The following is a 23,140-nucleotide window of genomic DNA, read 5'->3' as shown; positions in this document are numbered from 1 at the left end:
GACGAGGAGCAAGCCAAGGAACTTATAAGTCCAAAGGCTATAGAGAGAGTACTTCAAGGCAATGAGCCTGAAGACTTAGAGAAGAGCTGGGTTGAGAAGGGAGATCTAAGTTGATAATTAAGCTGAGGAACTACAGTAGCGTACAAGCAGTATTTATATCTATGGAGCGGCGCAACGGTGCGGAGCGCCAGACTAACTACTAGGAGTTATACGTGTAGTCCTGCAGGGTAAAGTAAAAGACAATAAGGAGGGACTAGAATGAAAGGGTATGTATAGCGAGAAAGAACAATAAGGAAAGATTACAATAAAAGGCAGATCTTCGGGATACCGAGCGGCGAAATGGAGGCCCGAGGCATGGGCTTGACAAGATCTTGGAATACCGAGTGGTGAAACAGGGCACCGAGGCATGGACTTGATATACAGGACTGGGACAGATGATCAACCATTTTTCACCTTTTCATTCTTTTCATTCTTCTCCTCACTCCATTCATTCACCTCTCAATCACAGTAATGTTCCACCACTTCCGTCTTTTCCTTCTGCTCAGACAATTCCCAAATCTGTTTCTGAAACTTGGCACCATCGTATCATTCCTACATTCCAAAACTTGACTCATAATTTTACACCTCAGGATATTTTTAATTACCATCCTCTTCCTTCTGCTCCCACACCTTCATCAAATATCTTTCTACCTGAATCCTACACTCCAATCAGTTCTTCTCAATTTTTGTCTATGAACTACATACAATCACCTGTTTTGGTCCCACCTGCATCCATTTGTCTTCCATCCCAACATAAGTCAAAAGGATTTTAAGTCATTGATTCAAGGCTGGCAAATGGCGGATTGAATATATTTCTACATCAGTACAAGATCTGGTGGATAAGGCCAACTTCCCCCCTACAAAAACAGATGAAACATTCTTGTAAGGAGCCTTACCTAAAGGTTCAGCAATTACATATTTAAACAGTGCCGGCCAGCAGCAGGGCCCACTACCTTGTTAGTTGCAAAGGTCCAGGATGTTGGCTTATAAGTAAAATTCTCCTGCAAAAGCCACTCAAAACTCTGTTCTTCACTCTTCTTGCAGGAGGAGGCCAAAACAGGATAATTTGTCAGCTACAGAAACTTGTCAAGGTTACAGAATTAAACATTGATTACAAAGGTGAAACAAAGGGAGAACCCAATCAATGTCAACATCAAATAAATAAAAGTTGAATGACTAAAATTCGGTGAATAAAAGCACATGGTAGGACATTTGATGGCAAAATCAAAATGTTGGGTCTACAAAACCCTTCAACCTCTAAAGAGGTAGCGGGAATAAGGAAGTACTGAGGAATCTACATGTGGTACATGATGTCAGTGCACACTAAGCATAGACTAGAATAACACATGACCATATTAGAAATGCAGAGGTTTAGCGCCTGAGACCCAGCTTAGCCGTCCGCAACAAATGTTGCTCTCGTAGAAGACTCTGCAATGAAAGAATGAAAAAGTTAGCATTTGTTGTAATAAGTATCCACCTACCCAAGGCTTGTATAGATTGCAGGGAAGAATATCTATAACCTCTGAGAGAGGTGTGTCCATCGATATCATGATTGGCTTAATTTTTTCGAATAGCTCCGTGCAATTATGTCTTACAGAGAATTCAAGAATTTGCTTTGGATTCGTTTTAAAGAATTTCCTGTACTTGGGTTGTGGGAGTTGTAGTAATAAGCAAATTAGCTCCAACTCACCGTAATTCAGCCTCACATGCATATACAGATCCCGTAACTTCATACTTCTCCGCTGCCTCTGCGAGCGGCAAAAGTGAGTCAAAGTCCAGGCTCTCCAAGGAAGGGATTCGACGAGGATAGATGAACTGGAAAAGAATTTCCAATGTCGCTGCGGACTCCGTGAGACGAACGATCTCATCCGTATGAACAGGTGTCCCGGCAGGGGGGAAAGCGCCAGTCGTGCATTCAAGGTTTTTCTTGTGAAGTCGGAACTCAACATTGTCAGAAGAGCGAACCACGACATCGGCGTCGGGTGCGTTGACTACCATGCGTCATGTTGTATATGCACAAGTGGATCAAGAGCAAGCAGAAGAATAACAACAAGGCTAGTGTGAGTAGTGTGACAGAACCTACGATATAGAGGCGACTCAACATAGATCGTGTATCATCACCATACAGGAATTGAAGAAGGGGAAGAAGTGAATCTGTGGGTCAAGATTGCTCATTTTATATCAAAGCCTCGTGTTCAATTGTCTATGTACCCTCTTTAGCCGCAAGCCTGGACTGTTCTCAGGCTAAGGCATTTGTGCTTGCGTAGAAGGTAAGGATAAGTCGACGTAGGGATCAGCAGAATTTTATCCAAGTATCGACCAAGTCGTAACGGACGATGCGAACCAACAGGCTCTTTCCAATCTTGACAATCAGATGGAGGACTATAGGCAGGAAAAAGCAGGGAACACAGATTTGCGGGACAGAAAATCCTTGATAAAGCCCGTCCCGCAGCGGAAGCCTCTAGTACAAGTTTGATGTTGATACTCAGTCAGGAGCGTACAAACCGGAATTCGATTTGACGAAAGGCTTGGAATTCAGTCTATCTGGACACAAAGACAGTCATTGAGCGAAAAGGCATTTATTCCGGGAGATGACAATACCTTTTCCAAAGTAATTGTGATTCCAAGCATCTGATTCCTTGCGCAACGGTATTCACCTACTAGGAATGGAACTAGGCCTGTCATACGAAAAGCTACCAAGAATTATTCAATTCGGGATGGAACAAGCATTCGATGTTAGTTGGTCAACGAGTTCGAAGATCTTCATGAATCCCTTTGATACATCCAGGCGTCGTATCTCGGCGCCGTCATCGGAATGGACAAGTCTGAAGCTGCAGAGACAGAGTCAAACGGAGCAATCGTTATACAACTAAATAATATAAATCACATATCCTTAGAATACAAAGCCCAAACCGCGGACTAACGTACATTGCACATAATCATGCTACCGAGAGGGTAGGTAAGGTTTATCATTCTTCCACTGATCGTCTTCGTCCTCGTCTTCATCAGTCATCTGTGCTCTCTCTTCGTTCTCCTCTTCTTCATTAGGTTCGGCCTCGCCAGCTTCTGCCATAACCGCATCCTCGCCTCTCCCATTAGCTTTCTTCTCCGTGTCCTCCTCCGACTTGACCTTCTTCTTTCTCTTCTTCGGTGCAGGAGCTCCATCTTCACCGTTTGCTGAGGCAGCCTTCTTCCCTTTTGAACGTTTCTTCTTTGACGCGTTTTCCGCATTGAGTGCATCCAGATCAATTGTGCCACCAGCAGAAGGATCCGGAACGCCTTCGACGATTTCTCGGAGGAAATCAAAAGTGTCTATTGTTTCGACGGCATGTTTTCTGCAAGTAGATGGATGATGAATGAGTTATTCGCTTGAGTTCATAAGAGAAAACTCACAAGTGATACGCCTCCACCTTCTTGGATCCTCTTTCCAACGTCACTTCGCCTGCTTTCTCAACGATCAGAGCAAGGAACATTTCCAGCGCCTTCGCTGCGAACATAGTGATTACATTTATGATATGGAAAAGCCTCACATCTTGTTCAAACTCACATATAACTATCGGTGTGGCTTGAGCTACCTTGCCAACATCATCGTCTTTCTGCATAATTTTCTTTATTCTAGCCTAGATGGACATGAGAGGTTTTCCTGTAAAAGCAGTGCGGAAAACGCACAACAGGAAATTTTGTTTGCTTATTTTTGTTCTTCATTTCTACAGGAAAAAGCGACACTGAGAGAAAAGACTTGGGGAAGAAAGTCAACAAACTAAAATGAGCTCGATGCGACCCACGACGAGCGCCAACGCAAGAGATTACGTCATGTATATTATAAACCTCTGAATCTCACAGTCCGACCGCTTTGGTTTTTTTTTGATAAAAGAACTCTTCATTGACCGCAAGCAAGCTGCAAGACTAGTACTAAGGCACGGGGAGCTGCAACAACTACCTAGATTGTCCCTAGGAAGCTTTGAATCTTCACATCTTTCACTTTCGGCGCCGGACTGATGGATGTTCAGAGATCATAGCTTCACTTTGTGATGTAGGTACCCTCGGCTTCACTCGATCCGGCTTGACAACAATGATTTTTTCTGAAGTTCATTTTAATGGTGGAAAGCTTTCTTCCTTCATCTCCTTGAACCTTGCTTTCAATGAAGATTCGAAAGACAATGACTGCAGTTTTGGATATGGGGAGGTAGAAAGCTTACTGGAGCTTGAGGCTGACGAAGATGGTGACGATGGTGAAGGAGAATCTGACAAGGAAGAGGGAATTCTGGTAGACCAACTTGCTGACTTCATGAAGTCAACTCTTACAGAAACGTGGGTTCCTTGCATTCGCGTTCAATTAGTAGAATTTGCAACTAATAATCATGCCCCTAGCGTGAATGTTAAATCCATAGCCTGCCATCGAGGTTGTAACGTTTTTGATCTTATCCTCCCTCGATGGGTACCGTACGTACCCAAGCTTTGTCCCTTATTCCAAATCCAATGACATACACATGTAATCTTTCGAAGCACCCACTGTCACAGTTCTTGGTGCACCACGCTTGAAGCGTTACCGTGTCGACATTGCGGACAACGACACAGTCGAATCCAGTCGCAGTATACAATTATGCGCGGAGACTGTTGTCGCACTTGACTTGATTGAATGACTCGCTGTATCATCCACCTGTGTGTCTGTAGGTGTCTATCTTGTGCGATTCGAACGACCAACAGGAAATTGGGATCCACCTCGATCGTCAGCTGGATAGTCCTCGCTGGATAGTCCTCAAAGCGAATACACCCAATTGACTATGAATCAAGGGAAATGAGTCGGTTTTAAGTGAACAGGCTAAATTACTGGACGCAAATGAACTAGCTTGTGATAGGTCCGTGTTTATGCACACGCTCAATTTTATTGAAGTTTCTGAATCTTCAACGTTCAACATCCGAGTCTCAATTAGGACCTGGCTTCGCGTGTGTTTGTGTTGGTGGACCATGTCTATCTTTCGAAGCAAGGTCACGCAAGGATCATGTCGTAACTATGACTGGGAGACAGTGGATGCAACCTTCTGTGAACTTTTACCCTTGTGACCTCTGGCAATGACCAAGGTTTCACGACGTATAAAAAGACGAAGTGAGTGGGTTACCGCCCCTACTATCAACTCACTCTCTTAGAATTACCATCACTATAAAGAATGTCTTCCAGCTCCGACACAGCCAGTTTCGACCTTTTTCCTACTCCTAGTTCAGCACTTCCTCACGCACTTTCTCCGACATGGTGGCCTGGGAGCACCCCCGATTCAACTGCAATCCTTCGTCAATTACTACAGGAAAATCACGAAAAATGGCATATCTTCTTTAATAATATAGGTTTTCACAAGCAAGTCTTTTTCTTCGTGTTTGCCATACTCACAACCGCGGCTGACTTCAAGTTGCATTTGACAGTCACATATCTCACCGCCTCCTCGCGCTGTGGGCCCTCGGCGCTAATAAAGAGGTCCTGAAAGCTGCATACGAGTCCGACTCTGAGCCAGACAAAGAAAGACCCGCGTTCTCTTCCCCAGAGCCAATAACTTCTGCAAACTTTCGTGATCACCTGCGAGATGAGCGGCAAGTGAAATTTGACATTCTTCAGCGAATATTGATGGAGAAATTTAGATATTTCAATGCCTACGTAAAATTCTTCACCGATATTCTCATGGTCCAGAAGAAGGATGTTGCTTCCGTGCTGGAAGATTTCGTGTTCTCCGGGCTCGATGTCAAAGCGCGCGAGGAGAATGGAAGAATCATACAATCTCCGTTGTTCGTTCCTTTCTTTGAAGGACTGCTGCATGCCTTGATCTTTGTAGGATACGGTTTGGAGTTCAGCTTACCAGGAATGATCATTGAAGGTTCGTTGGATTGTATTTTCGCCCAATTTAGTACCTGTTTTCTTTGCTGACTTGTCATCCTTTACAGGCTTAGCGCTAGCTGCAGTTCATAGACCCACACCCGGCTTCGAGGAACTCGTTTCTCCGTCCCACGAGACAGGCTCTGGAAATTATAATATTGAGAATCTGACTCTCAAGTCCCGTAAATCGTTGGATACAGGCTTTCATGGAACACACGCCTTCACCATCCTGGCCCATGTCATGAAAGACCCAATATTGGTGGTGAAGGAGGCCAATGCTGACGATATATTCGCGTTTCTTTCAGAAAAAGAAGGGGAGAAAAGTAAATTATTGCGTCAATACAGTGACCGGTGGTCATTCAACGCATCTGATGCCAAAGAAGTGGAACGAAAGATTGAAGAATTGCAATGGATGAATACCTTGATATTCACTGTCGCAGGTTTTAAGAAATCAAAAGAAGATGATTTTCGAGCTGATTTCTATTTGTGAGTTTCTCACCGGGATTATTTCTATCTATCGCCTGATCCAGCTTTGTGTAGTATGCATCTCGTCACTTCATCACTGTTTCTTCCCTCGTTAACAGCGCATTTGTCTCCGTCTTCCCAAGAGCTACTGTTGCGAGGGTATTTCGCCATCAGCCTGGCTTTCTATGTTGCTCGCGGCCGTCCAAAGATTGATCCAAAGCCCTTGTTTGAAGTCGCGATGGATGATAATGTATTTGATCCTGAGAAGGAACCATCTATTGCTCCGCCAGCTCTTAGCATACTTTCTTCATCTTCCAAGGAATCCAAGGAACCCAATTTGTGGCTTCCTCTCATCTCGCGCGCGATACTCCACCCGGATGACCATGTCCCAAAATTTCAGCGCGCTGTGGCGCACTATGCGACTTTGTACGGATCTACACCAAAAGGGTTTTTCGATGGGCTTGGAATCGAATTAAATGGGGTGGACAGGATTGACGGCACCCTTTTTGCAAGAGCGGGAGCTTTGACCCAGAGGAGACTAGGAAGAGATCGTGAAGGTAAATCATTGGCGTCTTATTGGGATTTTGAAGGATTTTACGGAGAGGACGGGGAGAAGAGCAACGATGATTTTTGACTGTTACGTATATTGATTGAAGTTGAAATAAGCGACTTGTACCTACGCTTGACATCTTTAGTTCTAACAGTGACAAATACTGTACTGACTGATCCTTTTACAACTCTAAATCCAATGAGCGAGACAGCACCATACGGTACCTGGGAGTCTCCCATCACTGCCGAGAGCATCACTGGCAACGTCAGTAACGTTCATTCCTTTGATCACAACCATCATATTGTTGACCCTTTCCGAAGTCGACTACAAGAGACGATGTTATTGTCGACCCAGTCACCTCCATCATATACCATCTGGAAAGTCGTCCTGCAGAGAAAGGACGCTGCGTTCTCGTTGAATCAGAAACTGGCCGAGAAATAGTTGGGAAGGACGTAAACGTGCGGACTGGTGTGCACGAATACGGTTCTGCTTCCGCAATTGTTCACGATGGAATCGCGTATTACTCCAACATCATTGACAATCGAGTGTACAAAGTTAATGTGAAGGATGGAAGTCCAGCTGAGCCAATAACCCCTGGTATGTTGTTCACCTTATCGCAGCAGATCTCAACATTCAGTGACGGAAGTTATGCAGAAAACAAGGCATTCCGTTACGCTTGTTTCAATATCCATCCATATAATCCTCGATTCCTGGTGTCCATCCTTGAGGACCACACTGTTAACACGCCATCCACGGTTGTCAACACGGTGGTTATCATTGATACCCAAGCAAAAACAGTGGCGCCCCTTGTGTCTGGAGCGGACTTCTATGCCCTTCCCAAATTCTCTCCAGATGGAGGTAAACTTGCCTGGCAGCACTGGGACCATCCGAATATGCCTTGGGATAATTCTCAAATATCACTCGCTGAAGTGACCCTCGCCGATTCGTCGTTGACGCTCTCGAATGTCACAACAATCGCAAAAGAAGGCTCAAACGGATTCCTTGCTTGGGCAAACAGAAATACGCTCTGTTGGGTGTGTGATGTTTCTGGATTTGGTAACCCATGGAAATACGATGTGTCTACGAAGAAAGCTGGGCCGATTTTCCCTTCTCCCGTCAAAGAGGAATTTGGTGCAGCCATGTGGTTGTTCTGTTTCTTCCCTTTCGTTATCGTCGACGATGCTGGTAAACTGGGCGTCTTCAAGGCCTACAGGGACGGGAGGGCTGTGTTGTATCGAGTTGATATTGAGACTGGAGACAGGGAACAGATAGAGAGCCCATATGTTGTCGTTGAATGCATGCGCTCGGTTTCCAAGTCCAAGGGCCAGTTCGGCTTCTTGGGCACCAAAGTTGATCATTCCGAAAAAGTCGTAGTCGGTACCATCAGGGATACAATTTCATTCACTCCTTTTACTCCCGGCACTATTTCAAAGGGTCCAAATTTTGATCCCTCTCTTGTCTCGGTTCCTCGAGGAATCCCTTTGAAGGCACCTCCCAATGATGAACTCTTACATGTAATCTACTATCCTCCTCACAACCCGGCGTACGCAGGCACGAGCATCGAAGGAGAAAAGCCTCCATGTGTTGTGAACGTCCACGGTGGACCAACTGGTGTGTATCTTGCCCTCCTTTTACTTCGAAGTGAGCGGAATTGGATATGTGTATAATAATATAGGTATGGCCCAGCAGGGCTTGAGTTGGAAAATTCAATACTGGACAACCCGTGGCTTTGCATGGTTAGCATATAAAGCCCTCCTTTCACATGCACTACGCTGATAACACAGTTTACTCGAAGGCTTGACGTTAACTACGGAGGAAGCTTCGGCTATGGGAAAGAGTACATCAACCGTCTCTGGCATGGATGGGGTGCAGTAGACGTCGAAGACTGTATCACTGCTTCACTATTACTCGCTAAACCCCCTCACTCCCTGATCGACCCAAGCCGAATCGTTATCCGCGGTAGTTCTTCCGGTGGCTTGACTGTTCTCAATGCCCTTTGCAATAGTTCCGACACCGAAGTTTATGCAGCTGCGACTTCACTATACGGGGTTACTGACCTGGTTGGAATGGTGAAAGATACACACAAATTCGAATCGCAGTACATGTTCTCGCTGGTTGGAGGGTCGCCTGAGGACACAAAACCGTTCCAAAAGAGGTCACCGATCAATTACGTGGATAAAATCAATCGCCCGTTGTTGATTCTTCAAGGTGATATTGACCGGGTAGTGCCAAAGGAGCAGGCAGAAGTGGTTTATAACAGTATCAAAAATCGTGGTGGCGTGGTTGAATACAAACTTTATCCTGGGGAAGGGCATGGGTTTAGGATGAAAGAGTCGCAGTGCGATGCATTTGAGCGGGAGCTTGACTTTTATCAACGCGCTCTTGGACTGCGGGAGGGTGTTAAATTGTGATGCTCATGAAAGAAGTGGTCGTAAACACCTGTACACCTCAACAATCAATACATAGCCCGAAGGCAAAGAATTTGAGAGTAGTGATATTGCATCATATGAACGATTACAATTATTGAGATTTCGGTACGTTGGGTCTGATACGCCCAAACTTCAAAGCTTCCAAGCCTCCTTCCATAATCTCCTCATCGCTAATTTTCTCCAACCGCAAGATCTCTCTACGCATGTATGTTACGATATCGAGCATCAGCTCCGGATATCGAACGTACTTGTCGATTTCATCCGGGGGATAATCATGCACACCGGAACCATCATCGCGACTCTGCTCCTTTTCAAGATCAATCTTTTCTGGATTTTCTACTGCACCTCCAACGAGGTTGACGCCCCTCCGGAATTTGGGAGGGTTGGAATCGGGATAGGCAATCCCTTGGGAGCCGCGGGCACCTAGTAGGTTCCTCCAGACCGCACTTGCCAATTCCATGTCGTTCGTTACCAGACCATAATCAAACCACATACCCATACCCATCCACTGTTCCTTGAAAATTTTCATCTGTCGCGTTACTAGACGTTCTGGGGCTCGACTGCCCCGCTTCAACTTTCCGTCTTTCGGAATGTTAGGATTTATGTAAAAGGAGGTGAAGAACGTGTATGGGTCGCGGGGAGGGATAGATGGTTGAAGAATGGCACGTATACGGTCTTCGATATCAAGAAAAAAGTGATCCAGGAGGAATTGAACGTAGAATCTACCGTGAGGTTCAGGAAGGGCGCGGAGACGGACAGTCAGCATCCAGAAGTGTAGGTTTGTAATAATGAACCACGACTGGAATGTGGGAGGCAAGTCACATTCTAAAGACAAAAGCCGTTTAGTATCCCGAAAATTTTGTGCATGGTTAGATCTACGTACCATTCTGCCAAAAACTTCTTTCTGCATCGGGTGTAACAGCACAGATACGCTCGTATAGAAGGAAAGTTCTGAGTCCGGCGCGCTGTTTTGGACTATGGTATCCGAGCAAAGCCGTGATTTTCATGAACCAATATCTGACTGTAGGCGAAGTTTCGACCTTGTGCGTCAGCCAGCTTTTCGGTCGCTCCGGTATATGTGGTGAACCATCCTCTCCTACTTGTATCGTGGGGCTCTTAGATGTACTGGTTTTCGAACTAGATGCTGATGGTGACGAAGACGAAGACACAGCTGCCGATTTTTTTGCGGACTGAGCCTGCGACGCATAGATCTTTTTCTGCGAGTTCTGCGCAGTATTTAAGAAGCGAGAACGAGTAGTATTTGTTTGGTGAATGGCTCTTGGAAGGTGCCGAAGCTGGCGACGCAGCATGGATGAAGACGGGAGCATGGATTCAATACAGGTTCTCGTCAGGCGCCGAAACGGTGTTATAGTAAACAAAGCGCTCAATTGCAAAATCTAAGTGGTAACTTCGACTCAATACAGTCTGCCTTTAGGAGGCTACAAAATATGGAAGTACCGACCACAGGCTCCTCGATTGTTCAGCTTTGCAATACGAGTATAATGAAGATAGGTAGCGGCATAGTGGATATCGAAGTAAATAAATTCAGAGGAGTAATTTAGCAGTCAAAGTCATATTGTTCCAGCAGATTCTAGCAGCCATTCACATCAAGGCAAAACTCACTAAGGCAGCGAGCAAGACAAAAATCTTCGGATCGAATTTCATCTGGGAAGCTGCATTTCCGGATGTGGTTGCACTCGTGGAAGCAGCAGCCCCAGTACTACTGCTAGCCGCGCTGACAGCAGTAGCGCCTGGGGTCCCGAACAGAGTCACACCGCTCGGAAGAGGTCCAGGATCAGCTGAAGCTGAAGCACCCTGTCCTACGAGAGCTCCGATTCCTTGCTGATATAATGTGTATCAGTTTGTGCGAGGGCAAGTGATACAAGAGGGGAACCACTTACGCCGGAATCGGTCGTTTGCTTCGCATTGTTCAAAAAATCGTTCAAAGAACCAGTACCACTACTAGGTGCGTTGATTGTTCCAACCATTCCTGAGTCGTCCCTCTATTGAGTTCTGTTGATGATCATAATATTACACAAAGAGCTTACCCGCGGCGCAGTGAGGAGACGGAATCAGTTGTTTACAGAAGAAATAAATGGCTATGAAGAATGTGTAAGTTTAGGAAATCTTGCTAAGACAGTAGTACAGGTACTGACGATGCGAATCATCCGTGACGGTCAGGTTCCACAAGGGGCTAGGAGAGACGCCGCCAGTAGGTATGAGCACCCAGCCAGAATCGAAGCCGCCGGACAGTGGTTGACAAGGATTGGATAGAGCACCTGGGTGAAGAGACATATTTTGCACGTCAGGATCAGAGCGAGCTGAAAACACAATGCGCACTTTGAGTGATGCTGCAACGATTCGAAAGAGATGAGCAAAGAGTTTGACTCAAAAATGACTGGACGAATATACCTATGGTTTCCAGGGTTTCCAGAAAACTCGAAGGTGATGACACTTCCATTGGTCGCATTGAAGCTGGAGGGGTTGAACTGGAATATTCCGCCACTCTCATTTTCTGTACCACCCACTTGCACCTGAATTGTCTATAGGAGAATAAGAACGATGTAGAAATTCAACGAGGAAGAATAACACATACTTGATTCTGAGCTTGGACAAGAGTAGCTATGCTCAGGCAGGCGACAGTCAAGAAACGCATCATGATTTTACAGGCTATATTGGTTGAGGAAACAAGAAAAAAGAAAGCAAAGTCGTTCGGGCAAAATTGTCTCAGGTTGTGGGTTTTTGAAGGAGCTGCAGGGTTGGGGCATGGAAATATGTGTGTGTCCAAGAATCATTCAACTGCATCAGGATGCCAGAACAGAACTTGAGAAAGATCACACTGTAAAGGAAATACATGAGGAGTTGGAGACAAAATATAAGTCCCGGGAAAGTAAGAATCTTCTCACCGTAAAGCTTCGGAATGACAGCTGCTGCCTTCTACCAGCTTCTACCTAAATTTACCTCGAGGAAGGAGGAAGTTTAATTGAGGACACTAATCGGTAGAACAGTGTCAAACAAATCATTCAGACGTTCTAGCTAGTGGTAAATTGAGTCTGGCACGAGTTTATACTCAGACAAGGTAGGATGCTCCTACGCCATCCAGATTGCATCACTAGCATATACTGTATACACCCTGACCAGAACTTCGGTGTGAGTCCGATATCGTAACAACTCGTTCGCAGTCGTTGGATCCTGTATTCAATCCAATGGATAGCCGAAGGAAAGTAAAAGTGTGTTTCATGGTCTTTGTCACTCCATTGTACCCGTTTGTACCCGAATCGATACTAGAACATGCAATAATGTTTCCCATGAATCATAGGCATTTGACGCACCCAAAAACGCATCTTCTGAACCACATGATATCGGAGAAGTTATCGATTCTCTCCATTGTCCATGGGATTTGGCTATCAACTCCGAAAGAGAAGTTGATAATCGTCTCGGAAATGCAGGTCTCTTTGATCAAAATCAAACAGCAAAGGATAGGATAGACAAATTATACTGAGTTGTATCTCTTTCCTTCCGCCCTCGCTGCAGTCTACCATCTTTGCGGTCGATGAGCATTCACCGCAGTAGAGACGCTTGGGCCTGGCTGTTACCTTGTGGGACCCCGTCCAAGGACGACAGGTCCAAGGACAGAACCATTCATCCATCTGGCTGTGTTTCCGATTCTTGGACAACCCCCAGTTTGACAGCTGAGTACTCGAGCGCTGAGGTCTGTGTCATTGCAGAAAGCATAATGAGGCGTGAGAAAAAGAACGACAACGGACGAGTGTAAGTTAAATAAAGTATGTTCTTCACACCGCCCATAACCACTGCCAGCCTATACCCTAGGATCTCTCTGGACTGAGATCACCGTGGCATTTGTGCGTGACTATGTCTCTATGTCGCGTATCTTGTAGCACTTACATGATTACTGACCAGGCAAGTTGAATATCATCAATCCGAATGGCGGTTCTCTATGCAGCTCAGCAAGCAGACCTGGTTTACCAACAGATCACGACCGTTACTAACATGCTCGACAATTTTAATGCTCGAAAGGATGGTCTCCTGTGCGAAGCAGAAAAGCGAGAGAGCTCGACTCGACCTACAAAAATGCAACATCTTATCGAAGGCTCGTCTCAAACCGTTCTCCCACCATCTCCTTATCCTACTCTGCCCATCGAAATTTTGGATTCTGTACTGCGCTGCGTACAGAGCCGAGATGACATCCGCAATGTGGCCATCTCGAACAAGCATCTGAGTGCCGTGGCTGTCCGAGTACTGTATCATACGATCAGGCTTGTGAAGCCCATGGAATCGGTCAAATGTCTTCGCATACTGTCGCAGAATACAAGGATGGCCCTGCTCGTCAGGTCGCTCGATATACACTGGCCTTTCATCTCTTATCCCACTCGGAACATGTATACACTCGCCATTCGAGCTCTGTGCAACACTACTTTACTGAATACTCTCAGCATCGATGGACCAACTGATTTTCATCCGTGGGACCTCAGCGAATGTTCTTTTCAATTGAAGAAGTTTTCTGCCTCATTTCCCTATGACGATTCATTAATCCGATTCCTCGAAGCTCAACCCTCCTTGCTTGACCTTACGCTGCGCGGATTCAACTCCGACCCCGCCAAATTCTCGTTGAATCTGAGCACCTTCAATCTGAATCCGAACCCCACTCCCTTTTCTCTGTCTCCTGGGGCTCTGCCGCGCTTATCTCGTTTGCGGGCGATACATGCTGGCCCAGACATAATTGCCTCGATTCTGGAAGGTAGACCTGTTACGCAAGTCTCCATGCCGTTGTATGCCGACTGTGTTTACCGCTCCCTGCACGTATTAAATATGTCATCTGAGCCCATTGAGAGGCTTAACATCATCAGCTTCGACCCCAATGCTCCTGTGTATCTGTTGGACGAAATAGCCAGCCGTTTGCCTAATCTTGAGGCTCTACACATTGTCATCCTGCTCGCGCAATGCTCCGAGGTAACCCCATACCATTTTCGATCGTTCTATCAATGGCTGACAGTCATTCCAAAGGCTCTATTGGAGGCTTTGGTTCCGGCTTTAAAGAAGTTTAAAGCATTGCAGGTAAGCAAGCTTTATCTATCTTGGATTGAGAAGCGGACATCAATGAACATCTTCCTATGAAAGTATCTGACGTACATGTCAGCCACCTCATCCGACGACGTATCTCAAGATGATGAGCAGAAAATAGCAGCAATGTGGCACAAATCTTGTCCGACGTTGAAAACGATTATTCTGCCCATGGGCAAAGTCTGGTTTATAGACAACTCTAAGTGGATGTGTTTAGAAGAATCATGAATTTTATTGTATTTAATATGTATCTTGTCTCTGTCACTAGAATGAGGAATGTTAGTATTTGTCTGTCGAAGGAAATTCTATGATTAATCGTCAACAGTACCGAGCGTACCTTCACTCGAAGCATTGTCAATTTTGTGAAGTTTGACTTAGGTTCAAGCTTGTAGACTCGCGTTTTACCTACCGTCAGCTACAATGATCTATATTTTGTATTGAAGGCATGCATGAGATTGACGTAACACTGTTGCCTGGAGTCGAAAATTATGCGACCGCATTGCTGCTTAATCATGCATAACTAGGTATAACTGAGTAAGCTATGATTATAGAGTCTCAGAGACTCGAGAAAGGTCTGATTAAATAGCTTGATCCCGCATTGAGCGTACAGGTTCTCTCGGAGTCTTCGATGCTGACGTTTTGTATGTTCCCCATCCGACCTATAGTACGGTCTTGAAGCATTTTTAAACAGATAGATAGATAGATATATACGCGGCTCCGTCGAGTCGACGGGGTCCCACAAGGGAACAGCCGGGCCCAGCAATCTTCGCTGCAGCGAATGCTCATCCAACCTGGGATGGTAAACTGCAGCTACTAGAGTGAAGGGGATGTAGTACAGGGTAGTTGTTGTATACATAAAGAATAGAACAGAACAGACGCAAATCACTCCTCTTCTGACTCATAATCGCTTTCAACATGTTCTAAGGAGCCATCTAAACCAGTATCTAAAAAGAGTTGCCAGAGAGTCACGACCTTGTGGATGAACTTAGCAGTGGGGATGATTAGGTTCCAGTCGAAAACTAATAACCTGGATAGTGTAGCGCAGTGGAATCCGAAAGATTTGGGCTGCGTAGTAGCGGCTGAGACTGTCGAATGGACAAGAAGAACTCGGATCGGAGAGAAGTGATAGAGGTAAGAGACGGGCATTGAAACAGAAGGTGTTGTGGAGTCTCTCCCCGTAGATTACATGCACGACAGGCTCGGTTAAGAACCTCAGTTGGGGTGAGCGGACGAAGGGGTGAGGCAGAGGCTCGGAATACTTGGGGGGTGAGGTCGCCACAGAGGGGTTTGGTGACAGTGCGACGATGAGCGTGGTTCTTGATTTGAGTGAGATAATGTTGAAGTCCAATGATTTGTTGTTTCGCCGGACCCGCTTCCTTCGGTTCTAGGCGATTTCTGAGTAAAGAGAGTTTTGACCAGGTGTCGATATGGGATTGTAGTTCAGATTTTGTGGAGAACTCAATGGTTTTGATGAGAGTGTCAATACAGTCATTGTTGAGATCCTGAAGGTGAGGCAGGCGGTGGTGGCCCGGGAGTTGGGAGATGGCATAGTCCAAGTCCGAGAGCCAGCATGGAGAGCCAGCACGGCAAAGGTTGTCGTTGTCCCAGAGGGCCGAGAATGCATAGTGAGAGGGAGGGAGAGTGATGAGGTATTTGAGGTATCGGAGTGCGAGCGATGCACGGCGGGTGCGAATAGGCATGATGCCCGATTCGGTGAATAGTGGTGTGATGACAGAGTTGTTGGAGAGGTTGAGCATACGGCATAGAAAGCGTATCTGGACGTCTTCAAGAATCTGGATAAGACTAGGGTCGGTATCGGATATGATCTCGCAACCATTGGTGAGGTGGCAGTCCACGAGCGCTGTGTAAAGTTGTTTAGTGATGGAGGGAGGCATGCGTCGATTTCCAACAAGCAGATCGCAGCCAGTGATTGCGCGTGCAGTCCCAACGGCAGCGTTGCGCTTTTTGGTGTAGTGGGGAGCGAACATGTTACGGTGGGTAGATTGAAAGAAGATGCCCACATATCGGCCTACATCACGGAATTTGAGGGGTTTATCGGAAAGTGTAAGTTGAGGAAGGACCAAAGGGAGGCGACCAAAGAGCATTACCCATGACTTTCCGGGGCTGACAAGAAGAGAGTTATTTTTATATTCGGATAACCCATCTTTTGTACGACTTGTTTATGAAGTTGACAGCACATCCGACTATGACAGTGTTCGTTAAGGCCTGAACTTTTTCTCCAGCAGCGTTGTAGTGCATTGCGATGGAGCAGCCTTGACGAGCAAGAGCTATTGTGGTTGCTACTCTACTAGTCTACTCCAATTCCTCCCTGTTCCTCCACTGTACACGAAACATCAATAGATGATATTCAGGATAAAATGTCATAATAAATGGTGAAAGGACATATGTACATGCAACCTGTGATCCGAGTAGTTTTGCTGAAAGATATGATCGATGAATGTTAACGTTGGTGCCAGGTGGTCAGAAGAAAAATCCGAATGAAAGTTAGTAATGCCAGTCACGACAGATCGAGGTGTCGAAATCTTATCAATCTGCCTGCAAAGAATAGGTTTTGAGAGAGACGTTCAGCAGCTGTGGAATTTTCACTAAAAATACCCCAAATTCAAGGACGGAGGTTCCGTCAATGGGCGCTCGGGTCACGGGAACCATTCCGATCATAATCATAACGCTTGCCTTTTTGGGCAGATAGAGACCGGGTGCGCCTGCCGCCTTGTTCGAGTCACTGTACTCACTTCTACCAGTTACAGTCTCAAACGCCAGCACCACAACTCTCTCGGAAGATTTTGCATTCACTTGCACGATCTACATATATCTATTTTATACATTGGACTCTCTTGTTTCTCTACCGCCATCTTTGCTGCTGCTCTTTTGCCTATTCTACTGATAACAACCTAATTAATGCCCTCAAGACATAGTCGAAATGCACGACACAAACAACATACACATATCTTTCAGCAGCCTACTCCTAGCTCTCGGCCGTCACCGGACATGAATCCCTCGTCGTTACCTGATGATTCGGCGGGGAGCAGTGGCGATGATGCTGTGGGGCACCTGGAGCGGAGAATCAGCCCCAGTCCTGCGAAGGCAAGGACTCAGAGACTGGAGCCTGATCATAATCAGGGGAATGAGCAGGAAAGTACGTATGAAAGAGCATTGGTTGGGAAGGATGAATCGAGCGAATCTGTTGAACCGTTGATTGATGTCGCGCCAAACCAAGAGACAGAGCGTTCAATACCCTCGCGGTCTCTTCCGACTCCTCCCCTGCTTGAACCCTCGGATACCCGTCAGCCTCGATCAGAACCGCTCTTAACTCCTTTGTGGGACGAATCTGGGACTTCGGGTGGTGTTGCTCATTCTCCCATTTTGTCATCACTGTGAGTTTTCTTTCTATGCTGTGTTATAAGCTTTGCATCTGCAATCTTTGGTTCTGCACTATCTCTGGATTGTGGCTCTGCAGTCATTTTCAGTTGTGAAGTAGATCATTCTAAAGTTTTGCAAAATCGACGATCATTTAAGGATCATACTTTTGGGGTACCTGAACTACCGCGAAGGTCTGAAGGTGTGCATACACGTGTATGTATAGGAATGGAAGGCGGTCTCATATGATATATATTGCGGCTGCGTGCATGGAGTCATGGCGTGTCATACCTACTACCGTTCTTTGTTCTGTTCCTTCAATCCATGTTTCGCACCCAGAACCTTTCGCAAATACTTTCTCAATTAGTCGTCATTTTGCCCCCTTCGCCATTACTAACCCCGCCTGATACTCCTCGTCCTCTTGCTTCTGATGACCTTCCTTTTCCTCCGTTGAGCGGAAACCTTGAACCAGGTGCTGATGCATTCTTTGACAGTGCAGGACGGAGCACGAATTCTCTTGGGGATGCATTCTCTCGAGTCGTAGCGAACGATTTTAATCTACCCAGCTTGCCTCATTATTCAGCCTCTCCACCAACGTCTGCTCCGTTCGATTCCTCGGCATTTACTCTCTCGCCTCCTTCAAGCTCGCGCCCCGCGAAGCTTAGGACCAGTATCCGCCATCATGGTGATGGTGCAGGTCGCGCCTCATCTTCGGGTGTAGATAGACCATCCGCGACATTGTCTGGAAATGATGTGTCCGTGAGCGGCTCGAGCGATTCCAATAATTCTTCTCTCGAGTCGGCTGACCGTGCGCCTATCGCCTATTCAGACGGCACAGCTGATCTCAATGACACTCTTCATCTTGACTCACAACACATGGAAGGCACTATTAGACCTTCTAAGAGAGTCTCCAACGGGTATAGCTATGGTTTTTCTCCTGCGGTAGCTCAACAAAGATTTTCTTCGAGCTCCACTGGGCGGGAAGGACGTGATGGCGGAGAGGGTGCCAATCATGGAAGCCTGTTATCAACTACGGGCGGACGTGCACGGCGTGCGCCGCAGTACGAGCTGCCGCATGTTCAGGACTCAGCACTTTCGCGTGCTCTGGCTAATACTGGATCCAGGAAACGCGTCGCCCAGTCTGCAACTCAGAGTAACACTGCTCGCTCACCTTCAGCGACTGTTATTCCTGTTAGCATCAATGGGGCTCCGGACGAAGGGGATACGATCATTTCGGCACGATGGGATCATAGTCTCAGTGGGCGGTGAGTTGTAACTCATTCGTAGTACTGTACCAATGAGACTGATATTTTCCAGACGGCTGTTGTTCCTTTCGTATCATCCTTCAGGAATGCAGATATGGGATTGTACCGACCTCAGCTCGGTCACGGAACTCCTAAATCTGCCATCCGAGTCTGTACGGCAACTCATCAGTAATGACTCGAACCCAAATGAAGACTTACTGGACGTGGCCGTTGCATATGCAGGGATAATACCAGGAGGTCCACTTGAAGAAACAAGTCCAATGTTGGGAATACTGTTAGTGTTCGCGCTTCGTTTTTTTCTCCCTTTGCTGTTCTCTTACCGTTGATATAGTGTAACCCCGACTGAGGACAAACGAGATCTTGTAGATGAGGCTTCGGACTCCGTACTGCTCAATTCCAAGAATGAAGTTCTTCCAGAATCTGCTGATAATTATACCTTTTTGTTAATCTATTCCCTGGTGGATCATCATATAACCAAGAGGATCCGTATTCCTGGGCTTGCTGTCGGCGGTGGACGATTTGAAGTTGGCAATGACTTTGTTGTAGTTGTGCGTATAGTTATCGTTTCATGTGATGCGATCCTGACGAGAATTTTCAGAGTACGACCGTCCCTCCAGCTCTACACGTACTCTCTTCAACAACCTTCGACGTGTTGCACCAAATTCCCTCAAGCGATATCCTACCATTTTGTCACAAATCTTCGCATTCATCTTCACGACGTCACTCGTTTTTGGAAACCACTTCAAATATAGTCAACGGCATATATAACAACTATAACGAACATTTCAATGATAAATACCACAATCTAAGCTATCGCAATAATGTAACATCACCATCTGTAGAGCATCATTTTTCTTCCGACCTTTCTTCAACCTCCCTTGATGCCACGGGCGAGCATTATGGGAGGCAACCATCTGATTATAATCGCCAAAGACGTGCTACAATGCATGGACAGGATTCGCAGGCAGCGGAGCTTCCGTCCATGAATATACCTGAGACCACTCCCCTGCCTGCTCCCGTATTTTCTGTTTCTGGTCGTCTGTTGGCCTACGCTTCCTCTCCGGAAGGCAATACTTCGCTTTCGGTCAACGGAGTCCAACCCCGAACGTCATCAACGTTATCTGATGCGGCAGTATCAACAGCGTCTGCCTTTGGATCTACGCTTAGCGCACAATTGGCTAGTATTGGAGGCGCAGGAGGTGCAAGTGGCGCACTTGGCGCACTTGGTGGGATCAGCCAAGCGGACGTGGGTAATGCCGCGCTCAAGGTTGGTGGAAGTGTCCTGAGTGGAATGAAAACCTTGGGTGGCTTGGCATATAAGAGTGCCGTGGCCGCTGCGACCGATTCGGGTCCTTATTCAAGAATGAATCGTCAAGGTAGCAAAGGTGGCGCCGCAATTGGCGGTGGGGTCGGTGGTTTGGCAAATAGGTTTTTTTCCCGCAGCGCTCCTGCGGCGACGTCTTCAACTGAAGATCAGGATCGTCGTTATTCCACGAGTCCGGCTGGATCGACGGGTATTGATGGATATGAAGTCGGGAAAACCATCAGTGTTGGTCAGGCGAATGCTCCAGGTTCGAATCTCCGACCGTCTGCACCACCGCGGACCCTGCCAATTATTGAGAACGGTTATCATGTCACAGTGTTGGATCTTGCTCATTTAACGTCGGATACGACGTCTCAAACAAGATCATCTAAGAACACTAGCTCTCCTGCTGTCGTTATGCATTTCGTCGCATCCAAATCGCACCCTTTGTCAAATATGTGGTTTTCAGCTAGTGGAACGTTGCTCTCGACTGTTTCTAGGGACGGTCAGACCGCTCAAATATACGAGATCAGAACTGATCCAATGCAACGAATTCATGAGGCATCGGAAGACCGCAACATCACCTCTCATAGCGAATCGAGAGGAGGTGATGTTTCACGATTCTCCCCGCCTCTTCCTATTAATATTCCAACCATATCTCCGCCTCCCGTCTATAATCTTCGTCGAGGTCGAACTCCCGCTGTAATAGATTCGGCAGATTGGGCCTCAGACGGTCGCTGGTTGGCAATCGGGACACGGAAACGGACTGTGCATGTTTTCGCTGTCAATCCTTATGGTGGGCCCTCCGATATTCCTAGTCACACCACCGGTAGAGTAAATAATGTCACCGAATTGGTAAAAGTTCTCCGTCCTTCTTTTAAATTGATCTTACGTTGTTTCCAGCCAACAAGTCCGACCGATATGCATCCTCTGGTCCGTCTGAGAGTAACCAGAAATCCGAGGCCGGATCAACCTCAAGTTCCCCTTGCGTTTACTTTTCTTGAGCCCTCGGTTGAGGAGGAACGTCAATTGCCCCCAAACCTTCTTCCACCCTTGAGCTCTCCGCACTTACTACCTACACATCAACATTCTTACGGAAGTGTCAGCACTGTCATGTCTTCATCACCTTCCATGCGATCCGATACGTTGTCGTTGTCTCCTCACCAGCAACTTAGTCCTCATGGTCGTCCAAGAAACCTCCAGGATATTCTTGTTTTTGATCCCACAGATGGTATACTGTCCCTAAGGCGCATATATACTGATGTCAAATTCAAACCAAACGATGGAGCCTCAATTCTTGGTACGAACTTCGGCTCTATAGGTAGTACGGGTGCTAGCAGATCACTACCCGGGACCAACGCTGGCGGACGATTGAGCGTGTCAACATCTCCACGAATATCCTCTGTGGCAACCACTGGTCTTCCACACTCCAAGGCAGAGAATGGCGAACTGATAGGTAGAGAGAACTTTGTCACTTCGTGGAGGTTACGACGCGGGAGAGATTGGCCCGAGAAAAAAGAAACATCGATGAACGACGAAAGAGGTTCAGCAAGGCAAGACACTACTCATCAGTCCAAGTAAGTTTTGGATTAATTTTTGCAAACCAAAACTCATTGCCCTTAGTTGGCTAGCACAGGCAGAGCTTTCGACACACTCTGGGTCCACTCGAGTTCTTCCTCGTTCTATTTATCTCTCGCATCAATTTTCCTTCCGAACTCTAGGGGAGGACTACCATGCTCTCATCCGCCGATATCAACTCGACCTCACTGGTACTAAGATTGAAGTTCGCAAGGGGATCGAAGTGAGCGCGTATTCTACCGGTCACAGCGAGTCATTTGTCGAAGGGGGTGGTTTTGCTATTCATTACGACCGTCGACGACTGTCATCGTCTTTCGATGAGCCCCTCACCTCTGCTTTGACTGGAGGGTTAGATCATACACCCGCTCAATCAGTGCTACCTATGTTCCCAAATGGCGCTCCAGGAACTAAACCGCGATCATTCAAAAACCACATCCCCATCAGAACCATGACAGGCATAGGGGACGGAATGAGCGAAGGTATTGGGCGTTTTAAACGGGAAATCATCAAGGTCCGGTCACCTCAGCATCTTACCAATTTGGACAGCAGTGCTTCTGCGTCCGTTCCGCTTGAGTTTGATGAAGAGGACGAGGACTTCCTGTCCCATGAAGAGGAATCAGATCGTTCTCAGAGTGGTTCTCGTCCAGTCTCGCCAGGTGAACATCCCCAAGAATCCAACAACATACAGGAAGATGATATTTTTGATGAAGATCATGATCAATGGCCTGGATGGGTGGGAGAAGACAGGAAGGCTGTTGAGGAAGCTGAGATGTTTGATGATATCTCCGCTGTAGGTCTCATGGATGAGGAGATTCATGCAGGACTGTCAAATAAGGGCAAGAATGAGAAACGAAATCAGTATTAAGATTGTATTTTGATTGTATGTACGACTCATAGGACGCAATGGATATGCCATATTGGGCAGCGTAGTTCATGAGTTCATCTTCACGAGTTCGTAAACTTCACGATTTGTAACTTCAAATTAGGGTCTGTGCGCAAGCGCGCGTGACTGCATGTGACTGCGGAGATTTAAATTTTTTAAGCGGAACTCAAACGATCAAAACGGAAATCGTGTGTCTTTCAACAGACCTTTTGTTCGCCGCCACCGTACTCGAATCCTTCCTCTATCCTTCGTCAGTTTCTCAGGTAAGGTTTACTCTATCTTTCTGTATCCTTTATACGCGACTA

General features: G+C 46.5%; 9 protein-coding genes across 9 annotated transcripts; 5 read left to right on the top strand and 4 right to left on the bottom strand.

Annotated features, from left to right (window-relative positions):
- Positions 1 to 1,084: 1,084 nt before the first annotated feature.
- C8R40DRAFT_1086805 (uncharacterized protein) lies at positions 1,085 to 2,207 on the bottom strand. Its single transcript, XM_046227357.1, has 5 exons — positions 2,142 to 2,207; positions 1,730 to 2,030; positions 1,521 to 1,677; positions 1,391 to 1,467; positions 1,085 to 1,333 (listed from the first exon to the last, which is right to left on the bottom strand). The coding sequence occupies exons 1-4, from the start codon at positions 2,161 to 2,163 to the stop codon at positions 1,411 to 1,413; spliced, it is 537 nt and encodes a 178-aa protein (XP_046090574.1). The 5' UTR covers positions 2,164 to 2,207; the 3' UTR covers positions 1,085 to 1,333; positions 1,391 to 1,410.
- Positions 2,208 to 2,983: 776 nt separating this feature from the next.
- C8R40DRAFT_1036147 (uncharacterized protein) lies at positions 2,984 to 3,744 on the bottom strand (the record flags this gene model as incomplete). Its single annotated transcript, XM_046223561.1, has 3 exons — positions 2,984 to 3,374; positions 3,433 to 3,659; positions 3,709 to 3,744. The coding sequence occupies 3 exons, from the start codon at positions 3,742 to 3,744 to the stop codon at positions 2,984 to 2,986; spliced, it is 654 nt and encodes a 217-aa protein (XP_046090573.1).
- A 1,080-nt stretch (positions 3,745 to 4,824) lies between these two features.
- Positions 4,825 to 7,141, top strand: C8R40DRAFT_603680 (uncharacterized protein). Its single transcript, XM_046235593.1, has 6 exons — positions 4,825 to 5,146; positions 5,207 to 5,392; positions 5,458 to 5,610; positions 5,671 to 5,903; positions 5,971 to 6,388; positions 6,443 to 7,141. The coding sequence occupies exons 2-6, from the start codon at positions 5,208 to 5,210 to the stop codon at positions 6,999 to 7,001; spliced, it is 1,548 nt and encodes a 515-aa protein (XP_046090572.1). The 5' UTR covers positions 4,825 to 5,146; position 5,207; the 3' UTR covers positions 7,002 to 7,141.
- Positions 7,116 to 9,328, top strand: C8R40DRAFT_1036254 (alpha/beta-hydrolase; the record flags this gene model as incomplete). The annotated part of the gene is made up of 5 exons (XM_046223565.1): positions 7,116 to 7,181; positions 7,238 to 7,514; positions 7,572 to 8,528; positions 8,593 to 8,653; positions 8,713 to 9,328. The coding sequence occupies 5 exons, from the start codon at positions 7,116 to 7,118 to the stop codon at positions 9,326 to 9,328; spliced, it is 1,977 nt and encodes a 658-aa protein (XP_046090571.1).
- Positions 9,329 to 9,437: 109 nt separating this feature from the next.
- Positions 9,438 to 12,002, bottom strand: C8R40DRAFT_1166731 (uncharacterized protein; the record flags this gene model as incomplete). The annotated part of the gene is made up of 9 exons (XM_046230903.1): positions 9,438 to 10,171; positions 10,230 to 10,641; positions 10,970 to 11,188; positions 11,248 to 11,336; positions 11,395 to 11,445; positions 11,503 to 11,625; positions 11,687 to 11,697; positions 11,759 to 11,889; positions 11,943 to 12,002. 9 exons carry the CDS (start codon positions 12,000 to 12,002, stop codon positions 9,438 to 9,440), a joined length of 1,830 nt encoding a protein of 609 aa, XP_046090570.1.
- A 1,436-nt stretch (positions 12,003 to 13,438) lies between these two features.
- C8R40DRAFT_1036566 (uncharacterized protein) lies at positions 13,439 to 14,656 on the top strand (the record flags this gene model as incomplete). Its single annotated transcript, XM_046223589.1, has 3 exons — positions 13,439 to 14,317; positions 14,372 to 14,422; positions 14,486 to 14,656. The coding sequence occupies 3 exons, from the start codon at positions 13,439 to 13,441 to the stop codon at positions 14,654 to 14,656; spliced, it is 1,101 nt and encodes a 366-aa protein (XP_046090569.1).
- Positions 14,657 to 15,447: 791 nt separating this feature from the next.
- Positions 15,448 to 16,575, bottom strand: C8R40DRAFT_1035802 (uncharacterized protein; the record flags this gene model as incomplete). Its single annotated transcript, XM_046223532.1, has 1 exon — positions 15,448 to 16,575. A coding segment is annotated over one exon (1,128 nt), but the record flags the coding sequence as incomplete, so codon positions are not given.
- A 562-nt stretch (positions 16,576 to 17,137) lies between these two features.
- On the top strand, positions 17,138 to 19,071 carry C8R40DRAFT_1234683 (uncharacterized protein; the record flags this gene model as incomplete). Its single annotated transcript, XM_046233369.1, has 2 exons — positions 17,138 to 17,823; positions 18,301 to 19,071. Coding segments are annotated over exons 1-2 (1,245 nt in total), but the record flags the coding sequence as incomplete, so codon positions are not given.
- Positions 19,072 to 19,124: 53 nt separating this feature from the next.
- Positions 19,125 to 22,901, top strand: C8R40DRAFT_1245771 (uncharacterized protein). Its single transcript, XM_046233627.1, has 5 exons — positions 19,125 to 19,351; positions 19,403 to 19,619; positions 19,670 to 21,229; positions 21,278 to 21,951; positions 21,998 to 22,901. Exons 1-5 carry the CDS (start codon positions 19,158 to 19,160, stop codon positions 22,815 to 22,817), a joined length of 3,465 nt encoding a protein of 1,154 aa, XP_046090566.1. The 5' UTR covers positions 19,125 to 19,157; the 3' UTR covers positions 22,818 to 22,901.
- Positions 22,902 to 23,140: the final 239 nt, after the last annotated feature.

The sequence above is a fragment of the Lentinula edodes genome (assembly GCF_021015755.1).
Source record: "Lentinula edodes strain Le(Bin) 0899 ss11 chromosome Unknown C8R40scaffold_4, whole genome shotgun sequence".
NCBI lineage: Eukaryota > Fungi > Basidiomycota > Agaricomycetes > Agaricales > Omphalotaceae > Lentinula > Lentinula edodes.
This window is presented reverse-complemented; position numbering and strand designations above follow the sequence as displayed.